The following is a 24,013-nucleotide window of genomic DNA, read 5'->3' on the forward strand; positions in this document are numbered from 1 at the left end:
TTTCCTTTCCTTTCCTTTCCTTTCCTTTCCTTTCCTTTCCTTTCCTTCTCTCCCCCACAGCTCACCTTTTCTTTTCTACTGTCATATCTCCCACCTCCCCAGATTTTGCGAGTGCCCACCTTCCCACATGCACCGCACTCAGCTCTCCCTGCCCACCTCACATTAAGCCCAAGTGTGTTTGCAGAAGTCTCTCCTGCAGTTTCCAAACTCACCTGCAAAATGCTGCTTGCTGCTAGAATCCAGGGCAAAAGCCACCTCATCCCTGGAAGCCGGGATTAAATACATTTGATTGAACCCAGATTTAGAGCCGTTTTGAACAAAAACACCACTTTGGGGAATGCAGAGCAATCCTGAACTGGCAACCTAGCCTAGGCACTCTGCCTTTTTCTCTTGGCTCTTTGGGGATTTTATTAAAGACAGATCTGACGTCATGGTGAAGGACAAGCCCTGCATTTTTCCTCTGGAGAAACTTTTCCTGCCTTCACTTCTTCATTTTTGTGTGTGGTGTTGTCCCACCTCCTGCATTTCAGTGCATCGCCGTGAGCCAAAGGGCTCTTAAAGGGAAAGTTGCTGGGGTCCAACACACTGCGATTTTAGCACAGCTCTGAAATGCTCAGAGCTCATCCCTCATGTTGCTCATGGCATTCAGACTCCTGCAACGTACAGCAAGAAATGTTTGATCTGGCTTTACTGATTTTGATTAATGAGCTGACACATATACAAATATGCACAGTTGTGTGATTTATTTGATTTTTAAGAAAGAATGGCTTCATTTGAAGAGCAAAAGGATATTTACCCTGCAAGCACACCCTGTGGGAGCTGGTCTACCAGTTCCCTTGGGACTCCCCTCTTTACAGAGCAACCCTAGATCACCGATCCCCTGCCATGCCACACATCCCTCCCATGATTTTAGTCAAGTGTTTAGGAGTGTGCATCAGCTCCTGGACCCAATCATACTTCTATCCTGTGCCAGCAGTGGGCATAAGAAATGGTACATGGGAGTGCAAATCCCACCCTGAACTCAAACCCCATCCCAAACTCTCTGATCACCTGTATAACTGTTAATGTATACCTGATTTTAGCTGGGGTATCTGTGATATATTTTTCTGCTTTTACTCAGGCACAAGGTACAGTATTTGCTGTCATTCTTCTAAACCTCAATTTGAAAGAATTCAAAGTGTCTTTCATCCTTAAACTGAAATAGAATAGTATAAGGAAAATTAGTGTTTTCAAAGGGAAAATCGTGTTAAACAGCTTTACACGTCTTAAACACCAGAGTTGATTCATGGGCTAAAAGAGTGTCAAGGTAAATTTAAAAGTAGTCAAGCCTTTCTGCTTGATGTGACACAGCTGGGCAGCGATGGCCAAACCAGAACTGAGATTTTTCCTTAACCTCTGTTCAGTTTTGATGACCTCCTGGAACTCAGGTGTGCCAGGTCGTGTTCCCCAGCCTAAGCAGCCACCCAACATAAGAAGGATGTGGATCCATTGAAGCAAGTCCAGAGGAGAGCCACTAAGATGATCAGAGGGATAGAGCATCTCTCCTGTGAGGAAAGGCTGAGAGATTTGGGGTTGTTCCACTTGGAGAAGAGAAGGGTCTGAGAAGACCTTATAGCACCTTTCTGCACCTTAAAGAGGTCTACAAGAGAGCAGGAGAGGAACCTTTGACAAGAGCATGTAGTGACAGGACAAGGGGGAATGGCTTTAAACTAAAAGAGGGTGGGTTTAGATTAGATATTATGAAGAAATTCTTTCCTGAGGGAGTGGTAAAAGACTAGAACAAGTTGCCCAGAGAAGTTGTGGATGCCCCATCCCTGGAAGTGTTCAAGGCCAGGTTGGAGGGGTTTTGAGCAATCTGGTCTAGTGGAAGCTGTCCCTGTCCATGGGAAGGGGGTTGGAACTAGATGACTTTAAGGTTTCTTCCAACACAAACCATTCTATGATTCTAAACCAGCCCTCCTGGGGGCCTGGTGCTGTGGTGGGGTTTGCTCCCCAGGCTCGGCACAACTGAATGCTCAAGGCTGTGGTTGACAGTGAGTGGGATGGGGAGAGCAAGGAATCTGTACTCCAGTACCACCTGTTCTCACTCACAACAACTGCAATCCCTTTGTTCTGTGTGATGTGACATGGGCAGTTTAATGTTTTACACTATCTGGATCAGGGAACTCTAAAAGAACACATTATTTGTGTGACAGTCTGGATACCCAGTTGCCCTGGGAGAAGATTCAACCAGAATTGGCTGTAAACTAAAGGAAGTTCCACATCCTGTCATCCTCCTCCATCACCTTCTCCCCTACCATAGCCCCTTCCCAGGACTCAAAATCCTAAAGACCAGGCTGGGGACTGTGTTTTCTGTCAGGTTCCTCCAGGCTGTTTCTGTTCTTCCTCTTTTACATCCTTCCCTCCTTTTCCTCAATTCCTCCTCTATTCATTCATTCCACCTCTTTCTATTTCAATATTTTTCTCTCACCTTGCTGTCACCAGCACACATCCTTCCTTGCACACTGTCAACATTCAGTCACGGGGATTCTCTTTCTCTGCTGAGGAACTTAAAACAAACCCTGCTATCTTTGTGACACCCAGCTGGTGTTCATCTGCATGTGGATACCACTGAGTGCCTGACTTTGGGGTCCAAATCCCTGAATAATTTGTGAAGCAACTGAGGTCACTTGGTCTGTTCAGCCTGGAGAACAGGAGACTGAGGGGAGATCTCATTTCAGTCTACAACTTCCTTGTAAGGGAAAGAGGAGGGGCAGGCACTGATCTCTTCTCTGTGGTGACCAGTGACAGAACCTGAGGGAATGGCATGAAGTTGCCAGGGGAGGTTTAGGTTGGATATTAGAAAAAGGTTCTTCACCCACAGGGTGGTTGGGCACTGGAACAGGCTCCCCAGAGAAGTGATCACAGCACCAAGGTTGACAGAACTCCAGAAGGATTTGACAGCAGTCTTAGGCACATGGTGTGACTCTTGGGAATGGTCTTGTATAGGGCTGGATGATCCTGGTGAGTCCCTTCGACTCAGTATATTCTGTGATTCCATGAAGTGAAAGGTGAAGCTAGATGGATTAGTCGAGGGTAATAGGCTCAGAGGTAGAGTTGGCAGCTAATACCTTATACAAATTGTGATTAATGGTTCAGAGACAAAGGAACCATGATAGTAGGACTAGCAAAAGTAGTTTTGCAAATGGAGGAGGAACAAGAGTTCAAAACTCCTGGGTTATCAGACTCCAGCATCAAGGGAAAGAACACTTTAAGAATGACATCAGAAATGGCACTGTGTGGATTTGGATTTTTTTCCTCAGAAAAACATTTGGTTATCTCACTCTTCTTTGACTGTTTCCACTGCATATTTCACTGCCCTCATTGAATTCCTTAGCATATGCTGTGGTTAAGTGTGTCAGCAAAGATGGAGACTTTGAGAGTGGACATCTGGCTGTTTGAAGTTCCACAGCCCATCTCACATTGTTTGTGAGAGTTTGTCTTATGACACTCATAAACCAGACACTCTATCTTAGTTTGGGTGAGACAGGGATCAAGGAGTGGGCCTGCAGCTCCAGGGCAGGGGTGCCTGCCTGAGACATCCAGCTGCCTCAGCAAATCTTTCTGATAGTGATTCCTGTGTGGATATGGCACATCAGTGCACTTAGAGCTGTGACTGGGTGTAGGATTATTTCATTAAATCTCAAATGACAGGGACATTTTGGCCCTTGTTGAACTCAGTGATGGCAGCAGCCTACACCTTGGCTTCCGTGAGCTCTTGGATTCCTCTATGGATGACAGTGGTGAAAGAGATCATTGCAACCCTGCATCTGGTTTGATCCTGGGGAGTCTTGTACTGACCCCAATAAACAGAGGTTCTAAATACACTTCTCTGTCTAGTTCAAAGACTTCAATTTCAAATCTTCTAACAATGGAAAATCCACTTCATGTTTGATGAGTTCAGTTACATTCGCTATTAAAAGTTTGTGCCGCATTTTCAGTCTGAGTATACTGGTTTCATCTTTCTGCCAATGTCTGCTTGGCTGATGAGAGTTTGGCACCTTCTTCCGACTCATAAACATGCAAGGGTTCCATAAATCACTGCTGACTCTTCTCTTCAATAAAACAAGGAAGCCATATTGCTTTTGGTTCTCTGTGTCTAATTGGTTTTCCGGACCTTGAATGTTATAGTTCTATGATTTTTCTCTGCACCTTTCACTTTCCATGGACATTATATCTGTGAATGCCACTAGCCATCACTCTGCAACCACGTCATCCACAGTGAACTGGAAACAGGTAGCACACTCCTGTTAAGACCTCAGATTATGTTAGGCTAATGTTTTAATATCACTCCTTCCTCAATACCTGCCTTATGCCTCTCGGCCTCGTAAACAGGTTTCTCAATTTGACTCCATTTTACAGTCTTAGAATAAATAAACTGGGAAATAGGTTGATTTATTTTATCCCGTTTAATGTGTCTGGCACTTTTACTGAGGACTGTAGCCAGCCAAAGAATACAGGGACTACTAAGAATAGAAAGGGAGCTCAGGTAGGATGGGTGCAGTTCTCTCTTGCGAAAGTGTGGCAGAAATAGCTCCTTGCCTGTAGTGGATTTCCCTTGTAATAAGTGAGATTAGACAGAGTCTGGTCTCTGTCTGCCTAAAAGTACAGGGGGAAAACAAAAAAAGAGCACCTTGGAATTTCCTGACTCATAAAAGGTAAAGGCTGAGTCATGAGTCTGGCTTTTAAACAAGCCAAACAAGTAGCTGTGTTAGTTTCCTATCAGGTTGCATTTTCTTCTGCTTTTCTCCATGACAGAGTGATGGAGAAGATGCTTTCAATCAGTATGAAAGCTGGGATTCTGGAAGCACATACTGGAATGGAAAGGGAGGTGGGGAAGTCAAACTGCCCCACCTGAAAAATACTGACTACTGAAAAGTAGTCAAATCTATTATTGTTGTTGTTATTACTACTTAGGTGATGCAAAGGAGAGTTACATCAGCCTGACCCTTCGAAATATCAAAGAAGCTTTGGAAACAGGAATATGAAAACATCTGTTTTAGCTGACTCTTGACAACATCAAGCGTCTTAAAATTGAGTCAACCTGTGCTCCAACTGAGCACAGGTAAATATCTAATTTCCACAGAGATGCTGGCCTTTGCAGATGAGACTTGACACTGGAGTGTAAGAAGCTGTAATACCACAGGAGAACTCACTCTGTTGCTGTCTAAACAGTTTTTCCAAAAGAAAAAATGGATGGGAATAACAATGTGGACAGAGAGCCAAACACTCCTTTGCTCCTCTTTAGCCTCATATCCCTGGCACAGTGATGCAGAAGGTACCAGCAAGGAGCTAATGTGGCAACACTGAATTCCCTCAGTCCCTTTAAAAATGCCAGATGAAGGGATTTACCTTGGAATGTTATTCAGCCCAGGTTTCCATTACTAAGTATGCACCATGCTGTGTGGCTTGCACTCTTCATGCCAGAATTCTTGTGAGGCTGATCACACGCTCAACAGCTAAACAGGAAATCAGCTAGTTCAGGTAAACCAGCCTGACTGTCAGCATCCCAGGACTAAGGAATCATTTCTGCATAGGTCTGGTATAAACTAGATCCACTAATATGGGTGAAGTGGCAGCTGAGTCTTAAAAGTGGAGCATACAATATTTAATTCATTCATGCAGCCGAAACAATTTATTCTCACCATTCAAGTGAGAATATTGCCTTTGGGGAGACATGACTGTGGTTTCATCCCTCATAAATAAACTCAGATTTATTAGGACAGGTCTTCAGGTGGTGTCAATCTGTGTGACTCCTTTGATTTCAGCAGTACTAATCTGACTGACAGCAGCTGAGTAAAAATGTAAGGGTGTCAATGACAGTAGGCAAAAAACAAATCATTAAAATACTATTTTCTGTACTTTCTCATTTAAAATATTGTAGAACTTTATATCAATTTACAAACATGTGTTTTATTAGATTTTCAGTTATTGATGACAGGAACATATTGTATTTTCTTCATTGCCCTCAAGAGCAATGGCCTGACTGCTGTGTTCGTCTATTCTTAAATTCTCATAATTTCCTGATGGACATTTATGTGGCCAGAATACATATTCTGATGATTTTGAACAAGTACCAGGAATTTGTAACAGCAGCAACAGTACTCCAGGGTATCCAGTGTTTTTCCTGGGCAATTGTCTGTCCCAGTACTTGCATTCAAAAACCCACCAATTTCTTAATTAAAGCTTTCAAACAGAACTTAACACAAGAAAAGAAAAGGCCAAAATAATAAAAATAAAAAAACCCCAACCAAACACAAAACCAGCACACAAATAAGATACCAAGCTTTGAGGATAATTAACCAAAATGAACAGGACACAAAGAATGAGGAACCTACCAAAAGTATAAACAACCTCTGATAAATTCTTGCTGTAGAAAAGTAGTCCTCTGGAAATAAAAATTGACCTTATATTTGCTAACCAATGAAAGAATCTGGATAAATGGCACATATTGAGTCTGAGCCTCAGCTGGTTTAAATATGAAGTCCTTGGAGTTGCATTGATTTGTGGCATTTATTGATGCAATGCATTATTCATAAATATTAGTTCAACTATTTGAACAAATGCGGGAAGTGCAGGGTTTGCCTCCTGCAGATATTTTTCTTGATGCCCATGAAAAGAGAGGAGAATATATTGGATAACAAGCTATGAAAGGATGAAAAATCCCAACAAATATTGCACACATTCCTGAAGCAACACCGCCTGCTCCCTCCATAGGTTGGTCCGCTTCATATCATGGTCTCCAGGACAAGTAATTTCATGACATGCTCCAAAAAAACATGTCATCCACTGTGGATAATGTCCACACACATTGTGTATGTATAGAATAATTCTATTCTCTGGATCAATGACCACAGACCTGTACAACTATTCATTCATCTGGGCCTTTTTCCTTTTACTAGCACAGCAATATTCTCCAGTCTCTGGGATGGAGTTGGCTATAAAAGGAGGGAAATCTCTGTTCTCCTGGAAATTCTAGTCTAGGTAAGACTGGACTCAAATTTTATCTTTTCAGTCACTCACTGAGGCTTTCCAGCACTCTGTCTGTGAATTTCCAAGATTAGGTTAGATCATACATAGCTTTGGTTGGAAAAAAAAAGAAAACCCAGACCTAAACAAGCCCATGAAATTGCATTAAATGTACAAGAAGTACAATGAGGTCTATAAAACAGAACTATCTCCTGTCTGAGATAGGCTTGTTTTTCTGTTGAAAAGCAGGTCTACCCTTCTAGCCCATGTGTTGTTTTTAAAATATTTTGTTAATAAATGCAGACAAATAATATTTCTTTTCTTATTAAAGAAAATGATAATGAAACCTTATGAGATGTTTACAAAAGCTATGAATAGATCCCCAGGAGATTGAACCTGTTTGAAACATGAAATATTTGAGGACCAAATATTTTTCCTCTATGACCTGAGTATCCAAATTCTGCATTCTAACTCTGGTAACGTTTTATTCAAAGTTTCCTGTGGTATTTGGTTAGTAAACATTTCTCTTTCAACAGAGCTGCTTTCAGTCCATGTTTCCTGGGGAAATGGAGCTTATGCAATCACTTTGTGTGTGTTCATGTCTGTCTGTCCCTGTGCCTTTGCAGTAATTTTTGAGCCTTTTGGGCAAAATCCAGCCAAATTTCAGAAAGATGGGTATCTCACAGATGATCACATTCCTTTGCACTTTGTGAAAGGAGGCTCACAGGAAGATGAGAGAGACCACAGGAGTATCACACCTTTGGGAAAAGTGGGGTGTTTACTCACACACCATTAGAGGCCAGAGAAGCCATGCAGCTGAGACCTCTCAGACAGACAACTGCAGGAAAACAGCTTCAGCTGAAGTTTGCAGTCAGCCATCAGACACAAATCTATGGGGAAAGTGGCTTTATTGATGTAGTGTTCACAAAAATACTGCTACTTTAGGCACACATAGTCCACATGCTCTCCAGTTCTCAAATTTTTACTTTTTTATTGCTTGCAAGCAACTTTGCACTTCCTCTCCTCCCATCCCATGACAATATTTTCCCTTAGTTTAATCTCTGTTATAAAAGCAAAAGGGGTGAAAACAAAGGTACCATTTTCATGCTACCACCTTAGGAAGTAAAATATTAAGTCTGCTCCAAGCACAAATATACAGACACTTTTCCATGGATATAGAGTGGTTCTGCCTCAAGAAGATGAATAAATCGAGGGTCTGATGATACAAGCTCTTTCAGAGATCTCAGCAGAAGGAGGTGTCACCTATGAAGATCATTCAAGATATACATGTTTTTGTTACCATTGATAATTGCATCTGAAACATTTTAAAAAGATGATATTGAAGATAGTAAACTACTTTTCCATGCCCTGGAGGGTGTTCACTACGGTGTCTGCTAGCATTCATTTTTAGTTTTTCAAAATTGGGAACATTCTGATTTTGTTTCCTAATTTCGTTTATAGCACTGTTGTTTGCCAACACAGAAATCCCAATGCAAAGAAAGGAAATGGCACAGGAAGTGATGTATCACACCTCGATTCCCAGAGCAGATCACTGCCCCAGGCTCTGGTCTTTGTGGTCAGTTCCACCGTTTTCCATCCCTGCCGAGTGTGATAGAACTTTCCACCCTCTTCTGTACTGAGGGCACCACACAGAGTAGTCACTCCTTCTTCCTGGGCTTCTCTTTTTCTTCCTCCTGTCAGCCTTTTGGAGCAGATGTCATGATATGGACTTGTATTCAACCTGAGGGAAAAGGAGAAGAACAGGTTCGGACAAGGTACTGACCCTGCATGCTCAGGGAAAAGGTTAGTGCAATTTATGACTTCATGATGATCCAGCAAATGCTTTTCTTCATCAAGTAAAAAAAAATGGTTTCATGGGTTCTGGCAGTACTTCTTGCCCTTTACCATGGCTTTGATCTCACACAAAGTTGTTGAGTCCCTGAGGAACTGCTGGGCTCCACATGTTCAGCCAGGACAGGCTTCACAAAGGAAATTTGGACAAGGAGGACATATTTTGAGATACTATGTGGGATCCACAACACTATGATGCTGCAGCTGTAGTAGTTATTTCAGCTCTAAGCATGGGAAAAATATACAGAGGGTAAATCCTGTATCCCTCATATTGAGCAAAAATTGCTGCCAGCATGGTTTCTGGTTTGTTTTCTTTTTAACAAAGAAAAGTGAAAATTGCAACCTGTAAATCCATCAACCCTGAAGAACATCCAGTTTCACTGAGATTGTTGTACCTATTATTCATAAGTTGGAACTCAATTTGACATTAGTAGCACCATTAGATGCCAAGAATGAAAACCCTTCACCATGTTCCAAAACGTCATTTTCTGCCTTAATGATGTCATGATACCTACTCCTTACTTGACAAAGGAGGAGTTTAGTGACTTAAGGGACCAACTTGACTTGAAGACTTTAGAGGCTAATTCCAGTAAATCAAAGGGTCTTTCTCACTCTGTTCCCACTCCTACATCTATTTTTAATTAACTCTTCCTTTCTACTGTGTTACAAGATGTAGTCTTCACTTTTCCAGAACTGTTGTTTAGGGTCTATTATAACATGGCTTCAGTCCCTGAATAGTGTGTTCAGGCTGCAATACAGTGGGAACTATTTGAGCTGTAGTGAAGCCACCCCCTGATCCTGTAGGTCCTTCAGATCCTCACAGGCTGGTTTCCATTACTCCCACTCACTGACTCCCTGACCTCCATTTGGTGCATCACAACATGACCCACACTTCTCAGATTGTCCTTTGGGGCATCTCACAGAAACACCCCTCAGAACAAATAAAAGTGTTCAGTTTTAAAGGAAGAAACTAGAATTTTGAAAAAAAAAATAATTGGTTGCTTTTGATCATTAAGGTCTATCTTTATTTGTCAGGCTCTTTCTGATGCCTTTTCAAGTTTTATCTGTTCACTTTTTCAGTCGCAAATGCATTTCTTTGGCATGACATCCCTGGTCCCTGGTGACAGCCCTTGAGGGACTGGCTGGCTGTACTTCACAGACCAGGATTCTACACGGAGCGAGGAAGATACGCAGTTTGCTCCCCTGACTGAGACACCACCATGCCCTCAGTGAGTAGAGAGTCTCCTCTATTTTCAGTTGCCTCAAGTTGTTGCAGGCCATGGAGGTGAGGGGTTTCTCAGGAAAACCACTCTTTCTTTTCACAGTGGGGACTGTTGTCTTCATCTTCTGTCACCTCCCAGAGGCACCTCAAGGAGAAAAATCTCTGACCCATTTGAGGCTTAAGGTGGCTGCTGAGAATACAAGTAAGGTGGCCAGGTTAGGAGAGCTTCCATGTTTCTTGAAATGTGCCTTGGACAAGTGTCCACATAGGTGATGGAGAGGGATGGCTTCCCTCATGGTACCAGTGATGGAGTACAGCTCCTGGCAAAGGACTTCCTCAGGTGGGAGCCATCACAACGTCTCTCCTGCCTGAGGACCCCAGGCTGTTTTTGGAGCAGGGAAGGATACAGGCTGAGAGTAAGGCCAAGGCCCTGAGCTTCTGGTGAGCAGACTCTGGAGCTCAAGAAGAAAAATGTGAGGGGGAGGGAGTTAAGGGAGTACATCTGAGGCACAATCAGAGGACTGGAAGAAACTAAAGGGTTCCTCTCATGTCTCTCTTGCCCCAAGGCACAAACTGCATTAACTAAACTCTTCCTGACAGATGCTTGTCTAACGTTGTCTCCAGGGAGCAAGGCTGACTCCCTCTAACTATCCTGCAGTAAACTGTTCCAGGCCTTCCCTCTCCTCAGAGAGTTAAGCCTAATCTCTACCTTAAATCTCTCCTACTTCAGTGTAGGTCCCCTGTTCTTTGGGCACACTGGAAAAAAGTCCTCTCTATGCTCTTCATTGCAGTGTTCAATGAGTTTAAAGACAACATACATGTTTCCACTGCAGTCTCTTCTTTCCCAGTTGTCCCACTGTTTGCTCAGACATCATAATTTCTTGGTCTCCCTGTATTCTTTGAGATGCCCCAAACCAGGGCTGGCACTTGAACTAGAAAGAGACCCCCTCTTTATACTTCCTAGAGTTCACTTCCCAGACCTAGATAATGTCTGTAGGAAGCCACGAATTCCCACTACCCTGGTTGCTCCCACTGAAGGAAATGACTGTCGAGCATCACCTGAATGGCCACAACCCTGTTGTTGGCATCTGGTCACCATTGCAGCAGAAGAGGGAGGATGTCTGCAACATCACTTAAATCTGCTGGGATAAAATGGTTGACAAAAGCAACAAGTTCTCAACAGCAGCAGCAGCCACCCTCAGATATGCAGGACCAATAGCCTGCAGGGCTTTGCTTCTCTCCCTCTCTGTTATTTACCCTGTATTAGTTTTTCTATGACAAATGCACACCAAGCCTTTACTGAATCCTTGGAGAAAATAAATCAGTGCTGTTGATACAATTGAGAAGCCTGAGCCAACCCCATGCCTGCTGTGCTCCTAAACTCTTTTATGAACTAATTATTTCATAGGATCTTTTGGTGATTCTTTTTTTTTTTCAAACCTTGACTTGAACCATCAGCAGATGTAGCTCCTATGTGCTGCTACTTAAGACAGAAAGATTTTGAAAGACCTCAGGTTACAATCCAAAGTCCCACTCCAGCTTTCCCTCTGGGACAAGAGAGCAGCACAGACAACTCCCAACTCCTACCAGATAGTCATCCACATTACATGATTGAATCTGGGTTAGATTCTCAGCTCAGTTGAGTAAATTTCATGTGGTGTAAGTGGCAAAAGTCCTACTACAGTCAAGGTGAAATCATACCAGAGTAATTTCATCTTCTTCTATAGTAGATATTCTGTCACAAGTCTGGTGTTCTTTTAATCATGATTTGGTTTTAAACAAAACAAGTCATAGTGTTGCTAAGCTTGCTCTGATCTTCAAAGTGTTCCTAAATGGTTTGTTCCATTTTTTTGAGTGTTTTTCTAGAGGTTGACAGTACACTGATTGGTTAATAATTCCCTAGCTCTTTCCTTTCCTCCAGAGCAACAGACCCATATCTGCCTTTTTCTCTCCCTCCTAGATCTCACATATCCTTCAAGACAGTGGCTTGCCAGTTCTGCAATTTGAAACAAAAGAATCTGTCTTTTCAATGAAATCCCTTAGCCCAGCTTTTGGTTGTTGTAGACTGAATTGCTCCTCCCCACTCAGTGGTGTTACCATGTTAGTCATGAGCTCATTGCAGTTTTAGTGAAGGCAGAAAGGTGAAAGGCATTAACCACTTCGACCCTCCAGGCATTATTAGCTTTCCTTCCTCCCTAAGTGAAGGACCAGCTTCTTCCCTCATCTTCCTCCTTCTGCTGAAATATTAATAGAAAGCTCTTTGCTACCTTTCATGTATTTTGTTTTGTGTTTTGGTCTTTATGATTTTGCTCCTACATGCTCCAGCAATTCTTTTATGGGCATCTTTAGTAAACTGACCTAGTTTCCACTTCTTGCCTGTCCTCATAGACCATCTGTCTGATACATGGAATTGCCAGTCAATATCGGTGTAGGCTGTATTTCACCTCCAGTCTGAAGACTCGGGGAAACCAGGATCCTCTACCAACTCATTTTCACCAGGATTGAGGTTGCTAAGAAGAAATATTCTAGGATCATTGCTTCTGTGAGCAAAGAGAAACCTCAATGTTGCACTGCATTGAGAAACAGGTTCCTAACAAACAGTTGTGCCATCAAATGACAGAAGGTATAAGCCCTCTGTATTCAGTTATAGATGTCTCTTTCTTACACTCTCCTTGAAAACTGAGGCATGGAAATTCTGAAGAGAAATAGGATATTAAATGATGTCAGATACACACCACTGTACATTAATCCTCTCCCACGTTTTCTTAAAAGTTTTGCTCTTTTGCTCTAGAAAAAGTCAAAATGGCAACACATCCACACCAACAAGCCAAAAAGCATTTCTTGTGACATCTCCCCAGGGAGCTGCAAGTACTTATTGAGGGATAGCTGTTTCCACTGTACGTTCCTGTGGAGAAGCATGGTGAAGAAAGTGCTGGAGGAAATTATCTGGTGTTTGACTTATTGTCATGAATGATAAAACAGATGTTTCATATGCATGAACTTTTCATGATCTTGATCTGCAGGCAGGCTGGATAATGAAATATTATTACAGTATGGAACAAGGAGTTGTAGTGGGCACATAAATCCCAAATCTAGCTACTGATGATATAGTTTTTTCCACAGCTTATCCCTTAAACCACACATGTACTGGTTCTTACATATCCAGCAGCATTTCAGTACCCATTTCTAGCTGGAAGTGTGACATTTGGCAAATTATGTGGAAAACTCCATAAAATATATATTTCTGTTTCCTCAACTAATGCTAAGCCCAGTGCCCTTCAGTGTGCTCAGGGTCTCTGGAAGGTTCTTGGAAATGATTGTTTCTGTTTCCTTGTCCCAGGTGAGAAAGTCTATTCTTACGCCTACCATTAGCATTCCCTGGGCTTTGCAGGAGAAAATGCATCAAACCCCTTTGTACTGCCCAGGGACACAAAGCAGCTATAAAGCAGGCTAAAGCAGTTAAGTGTTCTGCTTCCCCAAAGCAGCATAAAGGAGCTGGACTTCCCTGGAGAATCCAGCATTTACAGAGTAGTTTCTGTTGCGTGAAAAGCATAACCCTTAAAACCATAGACATAATGCCCAAAGGGATTTTAGATCACATAGTCCAACTTTTCACACCGAGGTGGGCTCAGGGTTAGAGGTAAGTTGTAGTTGATGATGTTTGCTTACACCATTTTCTGAACTGAAGGTGTTTATGCAATATATGTCTGGAGACTGCTTTGTACCTGCACATGTGGAATGGCTGAGCTCTCAGAAGAGATTTGCACACCAAATCCTCAGTCTACACTTTCTGTTTGCTGTGCAATTTTAATACCTACTGTAGAGTGGCTGACAGGAACCAGCACTGGAGACAGCAGCAGAACTTTCTTCTCCCAGTGGACCCTGGGGCTTGAACCAGGACTTACCACTGTATGAAAGATTGTGACCCTGCATTTGGGATCCAGGCAAAGCCTTCCTCCAGCTGCACTGCTGGCAGAGAGCACTGCCCCATTGACTGCTGCCTCTCCAGTGGGCCTGAGCACATGAAGCAGAGCTGAATATCCTCCACGTGCTGTATGTGTTGGTCTAAGCCTCAGGAAAAGGATCTGCTGCCAATGAAACCGAATATACAAAACCCACCAACATCCCACCTAAATATAACAAAAATAATACCAACGACACAAAAGACACCCCCAAGCTCATTAACCACTCACACCCTACAATAGAGGCTAACACCAGCCCTACCACCGCCTAATAAGGAGAAGGGTTAGAAGCAACTGCTCACCCTCCCAAAATAAAACTAACACTTAAAAAAAGTATGAAATATGTCATAACAATTCTTTCTTGACTTCTATCCAAGACCTTTGGTCTGAAAAACCACTGTTGTATTTTCAATTACAAGAACCTACAACTTTAACAAACACCCCAATTCAATAAAACAACTGAACTCCTCTCTACACCTTTAATATTAATCCCACTAGCCCGCCAATACCCGCACTACCATACCTCCTCCAACCAATACATTTTTCTTATCCATCAAAACTACTTCTCCAAGCACCAAAAATCTACCAACCAAACAAACCCTAAATCAACATCAACTACCACTACAACTAAAACAAAACTCCAATAACAACCACAGTCCTTGTAGCTTACAATAAAGCATGACACTGAAGATGTTAAGACGGCTATCACACATACCCAAGGACAAAAAAAGACTTAATCCTAACCTTACAGTTACTTCTTGCCAAACATATACATGCAAGTATCTGCATTCCAGTGAAAATGCCCTCAATACCTTAAAAAGACAGCAGGAGCAGGCATCAGGCTCACCACCCTAATTGTAGCCCAAAACGCCTTGCCTAGCCACACCCCCACGGGTACTCAGCAGTAATTAACATTAAGCAATAAGTGTAAACTTGACTTAGGTTAAGCAACTCACCAGGGTTGGTAAATCTTGTGCCAGCCACAGATTATATGACTACCATATTCTCCCTGTGAAAAGAGAAAAAAATGGACTTTTGGTATAAATTACTCTGATCTTGAGTAATTCCTTGCAGCACTTCCTTGCATTCACACTACTAATCATGAGGTTAGGGAAATACTGCTTGAAAGATGTGGTAATGACTTGGAGTCCAGAACAATTAGGAAAAAATTGCGTTGTTTTAGGAAATATTATCCTATAAATATAACATATCTGCATAGTCTCTGTCTTAGCATATATAGACCACAGAGAGGAAATTATATTACATCATCACAATGTCATGTGCAGTTGGCATGAATTCTGGGAGCTGTTCCTAAGCTCCATGATTAAATAACAGCAAAAAGGGGAAAGAAACAAGTGACTGGTAGAGCTGCAACAAGGTAGAATGTTCAATTTTTTAAAATAATTTTTCATCTGAGACTGTTGTACAATGATAGAAATGTAAACCCATCTTCCCCCAACTTGGCCAAAGTTTCTATGGGTTTAAATCCTTCAAGTACAATTTATATATGTGTTGAAGTCATTTGCTTGGCTTTATCCTGAAAAAACAGAGTCATCTAGTTTCCTTTTGCCATATGCAATAAAATTAATTGCAACATAGGCCAGAGCAATGTATTCAGTTTGGCCCTACATGCTGCTCATATCAAAATCCTCAGCAATAGGGAAGATCTGTAGGACCAACAGAAGTGACTCATCACACCTGCTGTTGTAGGAGGCAAACCTGAGCTGGCTGGCTGGTCTGCCATCACAGCCAGTTGAGTCAGTGGAGTTTATGGTTTAGTTTATCAACCCACCCACAGGTGTGTTCTTGAGAAGTTGAACCATCCCCTCAGCCCCACAGACACTGTTGGTTTGTTCTCCATTGAATCACAGAGACACAGAGTCATAGAATGGTTTGGGTTGGAAGAGACCCCAAAGATCATCTGGTTCCAAACCTTCTACTGTGAGCAGGGACACCTTCCACTAGACCAGGTTGTTCAAAGTTTGACTATAAAGAGAAACTGGGTTGGTTTGGTCATAAACAGAAGCCTTATGGAGATGTGTACTATGTGATATCAAGCCTAATTGCTGACTTCTGTGGGGATTTGTAGAATTCAGCCTTCCATGAAACTGCACGGCTTTGGAGTTTGGGTTTGTTTGGTTTTTTTTCCATGAGGAAATTTGCTATGTGGTGGAAATAACTCACTGATGGATATGAAATGCATACATGGGAATCTGAGGCATGCTTGATTGCTACCAATAAATTAAGAGAAAGAGGTCAAAAAGAATAGAAAAAATTTGGGAAGCTCTCTCTATATATCTTGCTTCATAATCCTTTGTTAAAAAAGAAAATATGTCTACACATATTAAGGCAGTGGCCTCTAAAATCTCTGTACAGTAATATGTAGATTTACCTTGTGCACTACCAGCAGCTCAGAGTAGGGCCATTTTTTCAGGATTTAAGACTACTTTTCTCTCATCCTGTGAATTGCAAGTCACAGAGTATTGCCCAGTTGCCTGCAATCAGATCATGGTAAAGGATTATCTTGAAAAGCATCCAACCACGGCTGGAAACAGCAGGAGTCTGAGCTGCCACCACTCCTCTTGCTCTCTTGCTTCACTGATCTAATCAATCTCCCTTTGGAGAGACTGGTAGACCTTACCTCTGCCTTAAGCTTGTCTCATTTTAACTGTTAGCTGTTGTCTTCTGTGCAACTTCTGTTACCTTGTGTTTTCTCCATGCCTCATTCTTCCTACCTAGTAATTTACAGAAGGCAGATTTTCTAATAACTTATTTTATTTCATTGTGAGATATTTTCTTTCAGCCCTATAGTTGTTGGGTTTTTTTCTGTGGCTTTCCTCTGCTTCCTGTACAATTTTTCATCAAGCCTTTAAAAACAGGGTTATCAGACCAAGATGCAGTACTCTGGTACACACCGCTGCCACAAAACCAGGTGGAAATCACATCCCTTCTCTTACTCACTTTCCTCCCTTGTGTATGTCTGATGATCACATCAGTGATGTCATTTTCCCCACCATCATTCTTAAGATAAAAATTCATCTATGCACCCAATATCATCTCTAGGTCTACCACCTTTATTCATTTGCATTTACTTTGAATGGACCCAATTTACAAAATGTTTCATCATCTTTTTTTATTATCTAGTCACAGGAAAAATTTAGGAGTCTGACAATCTTTATGTCATTGGGAAGCTTTAGTTTCAACCCCAAAGATGCTGATAAAAACTTAATTTTGGAACAATCTCTGTGAAATCCACTAGGAGATCTATTGCTTGGTAGAATCTACTCACTAAAAAAAATAAATAAATGGATAGCTGTCAGATAAGAGGCTCTTATATCCATTAATATTTGTGCTTCAGTGTTGTACAGAGCATACTTTTTCTTATTTTATTTAGAATACTATGTGGTACTAAAAGCCTAAAATATCTAGAGTATGTTCAAGCTATGCAGTCTCCTTAGTAAGTTTACTGCCATATAGAAAGCATCAGTTTTGTCAGATAAGAGCTATTTTCATATTAACATGTCATTAATGGTCATTAATTGTAGTCCTAGCCTTGAGCCTTATAGTTGATTTATGAATATGTCTCTTTTTCATACAAACAGCTGGTTGGCTTCGAGCCTATCTTTGCATTGTCTTGTTTGTCCTCAGCAAATATTGGCAGAGAATTAACATTTTTCCAGTCGTCTGTAATTTCCCCAGTATTGTGAGATTAAAAGGAAACATCAGGGAACCAGAAACCACATCAGCTTCACTTTAAGATGCCGTAGTCAAAGTTATCCAGACCTGCTGTTGTTTCGTGTTCTCTGACGAGAAAGCAGTTTGTCAACCTCATGCGATCTCAGTGTATCATCCTGCTTGCTCCCCAGTACGGACTAGAAGCATGCCACCTTCATTGTTACTGGCATTTAATTTGTTCCTGACACACTTAAAACCTCCCTCTTTCATCCTGTCTTTGGCCCTTTTAACTCTGGTTAATGTCTGATGTCTTCAACTTCCCTTATCAACCACCTAGAGAAAAATCACGTAATATGTTTCCCACCTTCTCATTTGTTATATTATCTTCTTTTTAAATTGTTTCCACTCATTGCCTTTACTTGCCAATTGCACTTTTACTAAAACTGGTGTGGGTTTTTTTCTTTTCTTGTGATCTGACACATTCTTTATAAATAAAGTCCGGTTGCTTTTCCTGATGACTTCTTTCTTTTAGTGTATTTTTAGTTGCAAGACCTGAGCTTATAGGCAAACCTCACTGTTTCCATTTCTGCCATGAGCAATGCTGAGCGAGTGATAAAAGAGTTTGAAACTCAGCAGGAGACCCAGAGTACAGCAACATGATAGCTGAGACCATAAAAAAAAAATAACTAAGAAATATAAATCAGTGAATGCAATCTATTGGTGATTTTGTTAAAACATCTACCTGAGAGTATCAGAGCAGTGCACAGGGCATTGGTCTGATCACTGGGAGAATTAAGCCATTGGCTGACCTCTGCCACTGCCTGGCTGTGTGATCACTGCCGACTTTTTCTCAGTGTTTTTCCTTTGTAAATGAACAGATAGCAACAAATAAATTTTACAATAAATAAAGGAATAAATAAATAATATAATAAATATCTAAGTTTAATAAGAGTTTAGTGAAGGTTGCAGATGCAATCATAAATCCAGTGCTCCTAACTGTGTGAAGACCTAACTTGCAATGCAAATGTTCTTTTCTGCACATTTCCCCTTGTTTGTTTGCTTTTTTAATATGCAGTTTCCCAGGAATTAGTTTGTTTGGGTTTTTTTATGGAAGGAAGAAAGCAGCTTTCTTTTCATACACTGCTGTTTATTTGCTTGCTTTTTTAATATGCTGCTCCCATGGATTTCTCTTTTTTTGTGGTAAGTGAAGAATCCAACAAAGTTTTGCATCAGTCTGCACACCAAGCGCCAGTAACACACTCGAGCCACATCTTGTGCAGAGAGAGAGACAGAGCTTGTATGAAGCCCTCGCAGGAAGCCTCTCTCAGCCACAGCCAGCCAGGTGTTCTTGAGCAGCGCTGGGCCGCTAAGTCTGATGTGGCAGGAACAGGTGAGTTTACAGAGAGATCTTGTCTTCCTTTTCCTCCTACTTTTATGTCTCTTGGTTACTGTCAGGGGGTTTTTACTGACATGGGCCCTGCTATCTAAAACATGAATATCTGTGGCCACACATTCGTGTTCCAGAATTGTAACAGGCTCACAGAATTTTTTTGAGAATCACCTGTGACAGAAAAATACTGATTTTTATGACAAAGTGCAGCTTAAACAAATACATCTGGAATTCCACACAACAAAAGGCAAAGGCAAATCTCTAAACCTTAGTCTTCCTTGCACTGAAGTTTCAAAGGCCAGCAGACAGAAAGGCCTTTGTATTTCTCTTTAAGATTAAAATAATGCGGTAACTCTGACAAATGTCTCTATATCTCTCCCTGTGTTATGACAAGGCCAAGTTAAATATTTATATTCCTCAATTCTTACGCTGTGTCACCATTGAGGCTGTTGCTGAGCATTTTGTGACCTACCAGCTGTGAAGGCAATGCAGGAGACACAGGGAGCAGAATAAGCTACTGAAGTCTGTGGAGAATTTCTTTGCAGATGATGGGATTAGTCCTGGCAGGGCACGTTCCTCTCCATAAAACAATCACTGGCTGATCTTTAGAGATTTGAGTGCCACCAGCTGTGATCTTCTGCTCTTGAACACTTTTTAGGAAACTAGAAAATGTGATTTCTGTAGTCATTTAGGTTAATTACAGATTGAACATTTGTATGGGAAACTTAAACCCATGGCAGTATTTCCTGACTCTCCTCAGTGATTTTTGTTCTCAAGATGCTGAAAAACATGTTTTTATTGGGAATTCTATGGAAATGTCAAACAACATGTTATCAAATCAAAGTTCTGTGTTTGTGTCTATATTTTTCTACTGAGGCCATTTTATTAGTGCCACATTTATGATATTGTTTTGATTATTTCAGCTAACAGGATGCAAAATATGAATGGCACCAGCTAAAGTCACATGACCTATTGGTTGACCCCAATCTCTGAGTGATACACTTGTCTGTTTCCACTCTTCCTCAGAAAGGGGGATATATTCCGACTGTCAGATAACAACACCCAAAATTTACTTTCAAGCCTACTCCCTTGATCATTCACTTTGACTAAATATTGATTGTAACTCATGCTTTGTTTTGGAGTGAACTATCTCTTTATGCAACACAAAACCTCTGATGGGGCATAGTTCAGCTTAAGGGCACTTCCCAATACACAGGATCAGTGAGACTACAGTGTACGTGTCTCCAACCCTCATTTAACAATATACATGCAGCCTGAAATGTCTTTGCCCTGCACATGCAGTTTATAAAGTCTTCCCATTTGGCTCTTCTGTGTCTAGTTCTCTAGGCTTAAGATAGAGATTTTACTCTTCTGTTCCTCATAAAATATTCATAGTAAACATTTTTAAAGTTGAAATAACCAAACAATACTTCTCAAGCCAAGTCTATCACACACAAATGACCCACTTGGTTCTTCACTAAGCAGCCACCTCCGGTACTGTAGAATATACCCATATCCATAAATGGTGAAAGAATCCTGGAATCCCCAGCAGCCATCCAAACAACAAAGAAAAATGACTGTTATTATCACAATGTGTAATGGGAATGCTATTTGAGATGCATCATACCCTTTACACACTGCAAGAAGCATCCTCTGGTACTTGAATACCATCATTTCCCTTGGAAAAAGGTCATGGAAATGAAACCCACAAACCTTATGTTCAAATAACGTTGTAGGCCTGGCTGCAATCCATGACAGTAAATGAAAATGCTTAATTAAGGTTTCCATTTTACCCCTAATTCACTCCACATTGTTTAAGTATTACAGCATATGTCTCACGTTGTACTCACAGTGAGATCCCTCAGGGACTGAAGAGCCTTTCCACACCCAGCAGCCTGGGGGAATCTAAAAGGACTTCATTAGCTTTTAACTTATTATTTCTGTGGGTTTCTGAGTGATCTTTAATGTTATTTGAATACTGCAATCTGGGTAACAAACTCTGGCTTTTACAATAACACTCCAACAGTATCACTCCAAGGGCAGCCTAAATATGGTAACATCATTAACAAAGCTATTAAAGATTACTACTTGATTTTTTTTTTCCTTTTACCACTATAGCATTCAAAGATAAAGCATTAAACAAAGGTTTTAGGAGACGAGGCTTTCTCACAAGGTTCCTACATGACTTTGGACAATTAGTTAGTCCAAATTTAACCCAACTGGCTTTGATTTTAGGCTACCTATATGGTGAAAAGATGAGAAAGACAGAAAAATTAAAAAGGACTGGAGGCTTTTAGAGAGAAATTCATCCCACATTAATGAGGATTGTCCAGGTGACTGACTTCTTTGAAAACCGCAGGAACCAGGAACTTTGACCCGCTGTTTCCCTGCTTGAGGAGCTTCAGTCCATCAAGTGAAGTAAACAAAAGACATTTGGGTATATGTCTCCAGGCAGTAGATCTCTAACTGTTAAAAGTCTGCCTCTGTGCAATGGGGAGCATTGAAAAAAAAGATTCCCCAAACAGCAAGAGATGCTGCATCCACAGTAGCTCAGCTGCTCCAATGCAAGTCCTGTCAGCAGGATATGATATGCATATGATCCTTTAACTCACATATAGGGTATGCTTTTCACTGGCCCATGTGCATTACTTCCATAGCTCAGATCAGTTTAAACTGAAGGAGGGCAAAATTAGATTACATATTAGGAAGAAATTCTTCCCTCTGAGAGTGGTGAGGCACTGGAACAAGTCGTCCAGAGAAGCTGTGGATGCCCCATTCCTGGAGGTGTTCACTACCAGACTGGATGGAGTTATGAGCAGCCTGGTCCAGTGGGAGGTGTCCCTGCCCATGGCAAGGAGGTTGGAACAAGATGATCCTTCAGTTCCCTTCCACTTCAAACCATTCTATGATTCTATGACGACCAGCCTGACTCTGGAATGTCTCTGACGAATGGTATATCCCAGTGGAGCACAGAAAATCAGTTGAAAAGAAGATGAAGCTTCACTGTTGCTATTCTTGTCAGTCCCTGTTCATCTGACCTTGTCCAAGATTGCAATTTATAAACTTATACTGCTCACTGTAAATTAGTATTTACCTCACACAAACTTCTTTAGTAACAACCCAAGTTTACAGCAAATTTAATACAATCTAAATGTGAAATGTTTGGCTTTGTAAAGTTGCTTCAGTGCTATGTTAACTTTTATTGACAATTGTATTTATTTTCACAGGGGCAGTGTTTTTCTTTTCCCATATCTTGGAACATGACTAAAACAGAGGCAGAGGATTAACCCTTCTATATCCAGACCACTAACACCCAAAGCACATCCAGCCGAGCTGCAGAGGCATAGACAGATTCCACTCAGGGAAAAAACACTAAAATTCTGAGGCTTCCCAAATTCAGAGTCATCTTTGTACAGAGTACACATTTTGCTAGGAGAAATTTGTGCCCTTAATGAACCTAGTGTAGTAAACTATTATTATAACCAAGTTATCATATCTTGGTTCTGGCAATTTCCTCAGTGAGTGGCTTTTCCTACCGCAGAACTGCTGAGTCCAGAAACTAACTTCAATTTTGAAGGTAATTTCCATTTCGAAGGGGTCTGTAAGCTACGTCTAAGTCATGTGACAACCACACAGCCTATAGTTATGGAGATATGCTTTAAACTGACTAGAATGAAGATCAACAGCTCAGAGCTTTAATGTGGATTTTTTTTCCCAGGTAGATAAACCAGCCCACCCCTAAGGCCATCAACAGGCTGCTACTAACATCTGAAGGGGAGTGCTGTTTGTCATGGGCCAAAACTGGACCAGTTTTTGTGCTGGCAATTAAACTTTAGGCATGACCACAGCACAGTTGGGCCTATTCCCCTATTTTAACACTATAGTGCAGCTGCAGCCGTACAAACAGGTCTGAACCTACCTTGATATTCCTAATCCTGATGAATGCCTGCAAGTTAGCATAGACACTAAAAATTCCAGAGCATCATACTTTATTAAGACCTCATGTTATTTCATGAGGCAATGTTATTTCATGGCAGTTGAGGCTCACATTTTTACAAGACATAAGACAAAGGGAGATCGTTTTGCCAAGAATGGATGTGTTCATTACCACTCCATATATGTATCACAGATGTCTCACAAGACAAAAAGCTAAGACTGTTTTGCAGCAGCATAGATAATTTATGTTCCCCTTCCACAGCTAACTGCCATTCCTTGATTACAAAATATTTCCTTCTCTCTCCTCCTTAAAAAAAAAAAATAATAAAAGCACTGGTCAGGATGCTTGGTGGGATGATGGAATGTCTGTTACACTGAAGTAGGGGACTGTGCTGGCTACATGTTCATGTGTGGAGTGTAACTTTTATGTAAAATATCATCTTTAAATGCTTAGCAGCTGCTCCTCACACAGGATGCCCTCTGTCCCATCAGTGTGAGCACACAACAAAGCCTGTGGTGCTGAAATATTTTGGATTCTGGGATTTAGAACGTCTCTTCTCTTAGGGCAGGATGTAATAAAATATTAACCCATGGATGATTAGGAAGTGTTTAGTGAGGGTGGAGAAACAGACAGTGTTTACTCAACTGAACCCCCATTCCATGGTGGCTAAAAGATGCTTTCATCCTGAGATGAAATGCAGACTTGAGGTTCAAAAGTAGAACCCATGTTGCCAACTTGCATTTCTGAGACAAAACTATGGGGGTTTACTGGAACTAAAGCAGCTCATGTCTTCCAAAATAAAGCACAAGCCCAGTCTTGGGATGAGAAGTCTATCATAGACTGAAACGATGAAAGGGTCTAATAAGCTTTACATTTTAACATTTTTTTCTCATTATGAGACCAGCTAAGGGCAAATCTTTTGTGTCCTCTTTTTATTTCTGTTTCTGTATCATTGTTTATAGGAAATA

At 41.3% G+C, this 24,013-nt stretch overlaps 1 protein-coding gene across 2 annotated transcripts in view; it reads right to left on the minus strand.

The window, feature by feature from the left end:
* The window catches only part of CCN4 (cellular communication network factor 4), a 34,234-nt gene extending 33,757 nt beyond the window's left edge, over positions 1–477 (minus strand). Inside the window, exon 1 of one of the 2 annotated variants that reach the window (XM_027645591.1) lies at positions 209–477. In XM_027645591.1, coding sequence (XP_027501392.1) covers positions 209–285 — 77 coding nt within the window. In that variant the 5' untranslated portion in view covers positions 286–477. The remainder of the gene's footprint in view (positions 1–208) is intronic. The other variant, XM_027645588.1, reaches the window with a different exon arrangement.
* Between the last annotated feature and the right edge of the window lie 23,536 nt (positions 478–24,013).

This window comes from Corapipo altera, unplaced genomic scaffold (genome assembly GCF_003945725.1).
Source record: "Corapipo altera isolate COAL_440 unplaced genomic scaffold, ASM394572v1 51, whole genome shotgun sequence".
NCBI classification, from domain to species: domain Eukaryota; kingdom Metazoa; phylum Chordata; class Aves; order Passeriformes; family Pipridae; genus Corapipo; species Corapipo altera.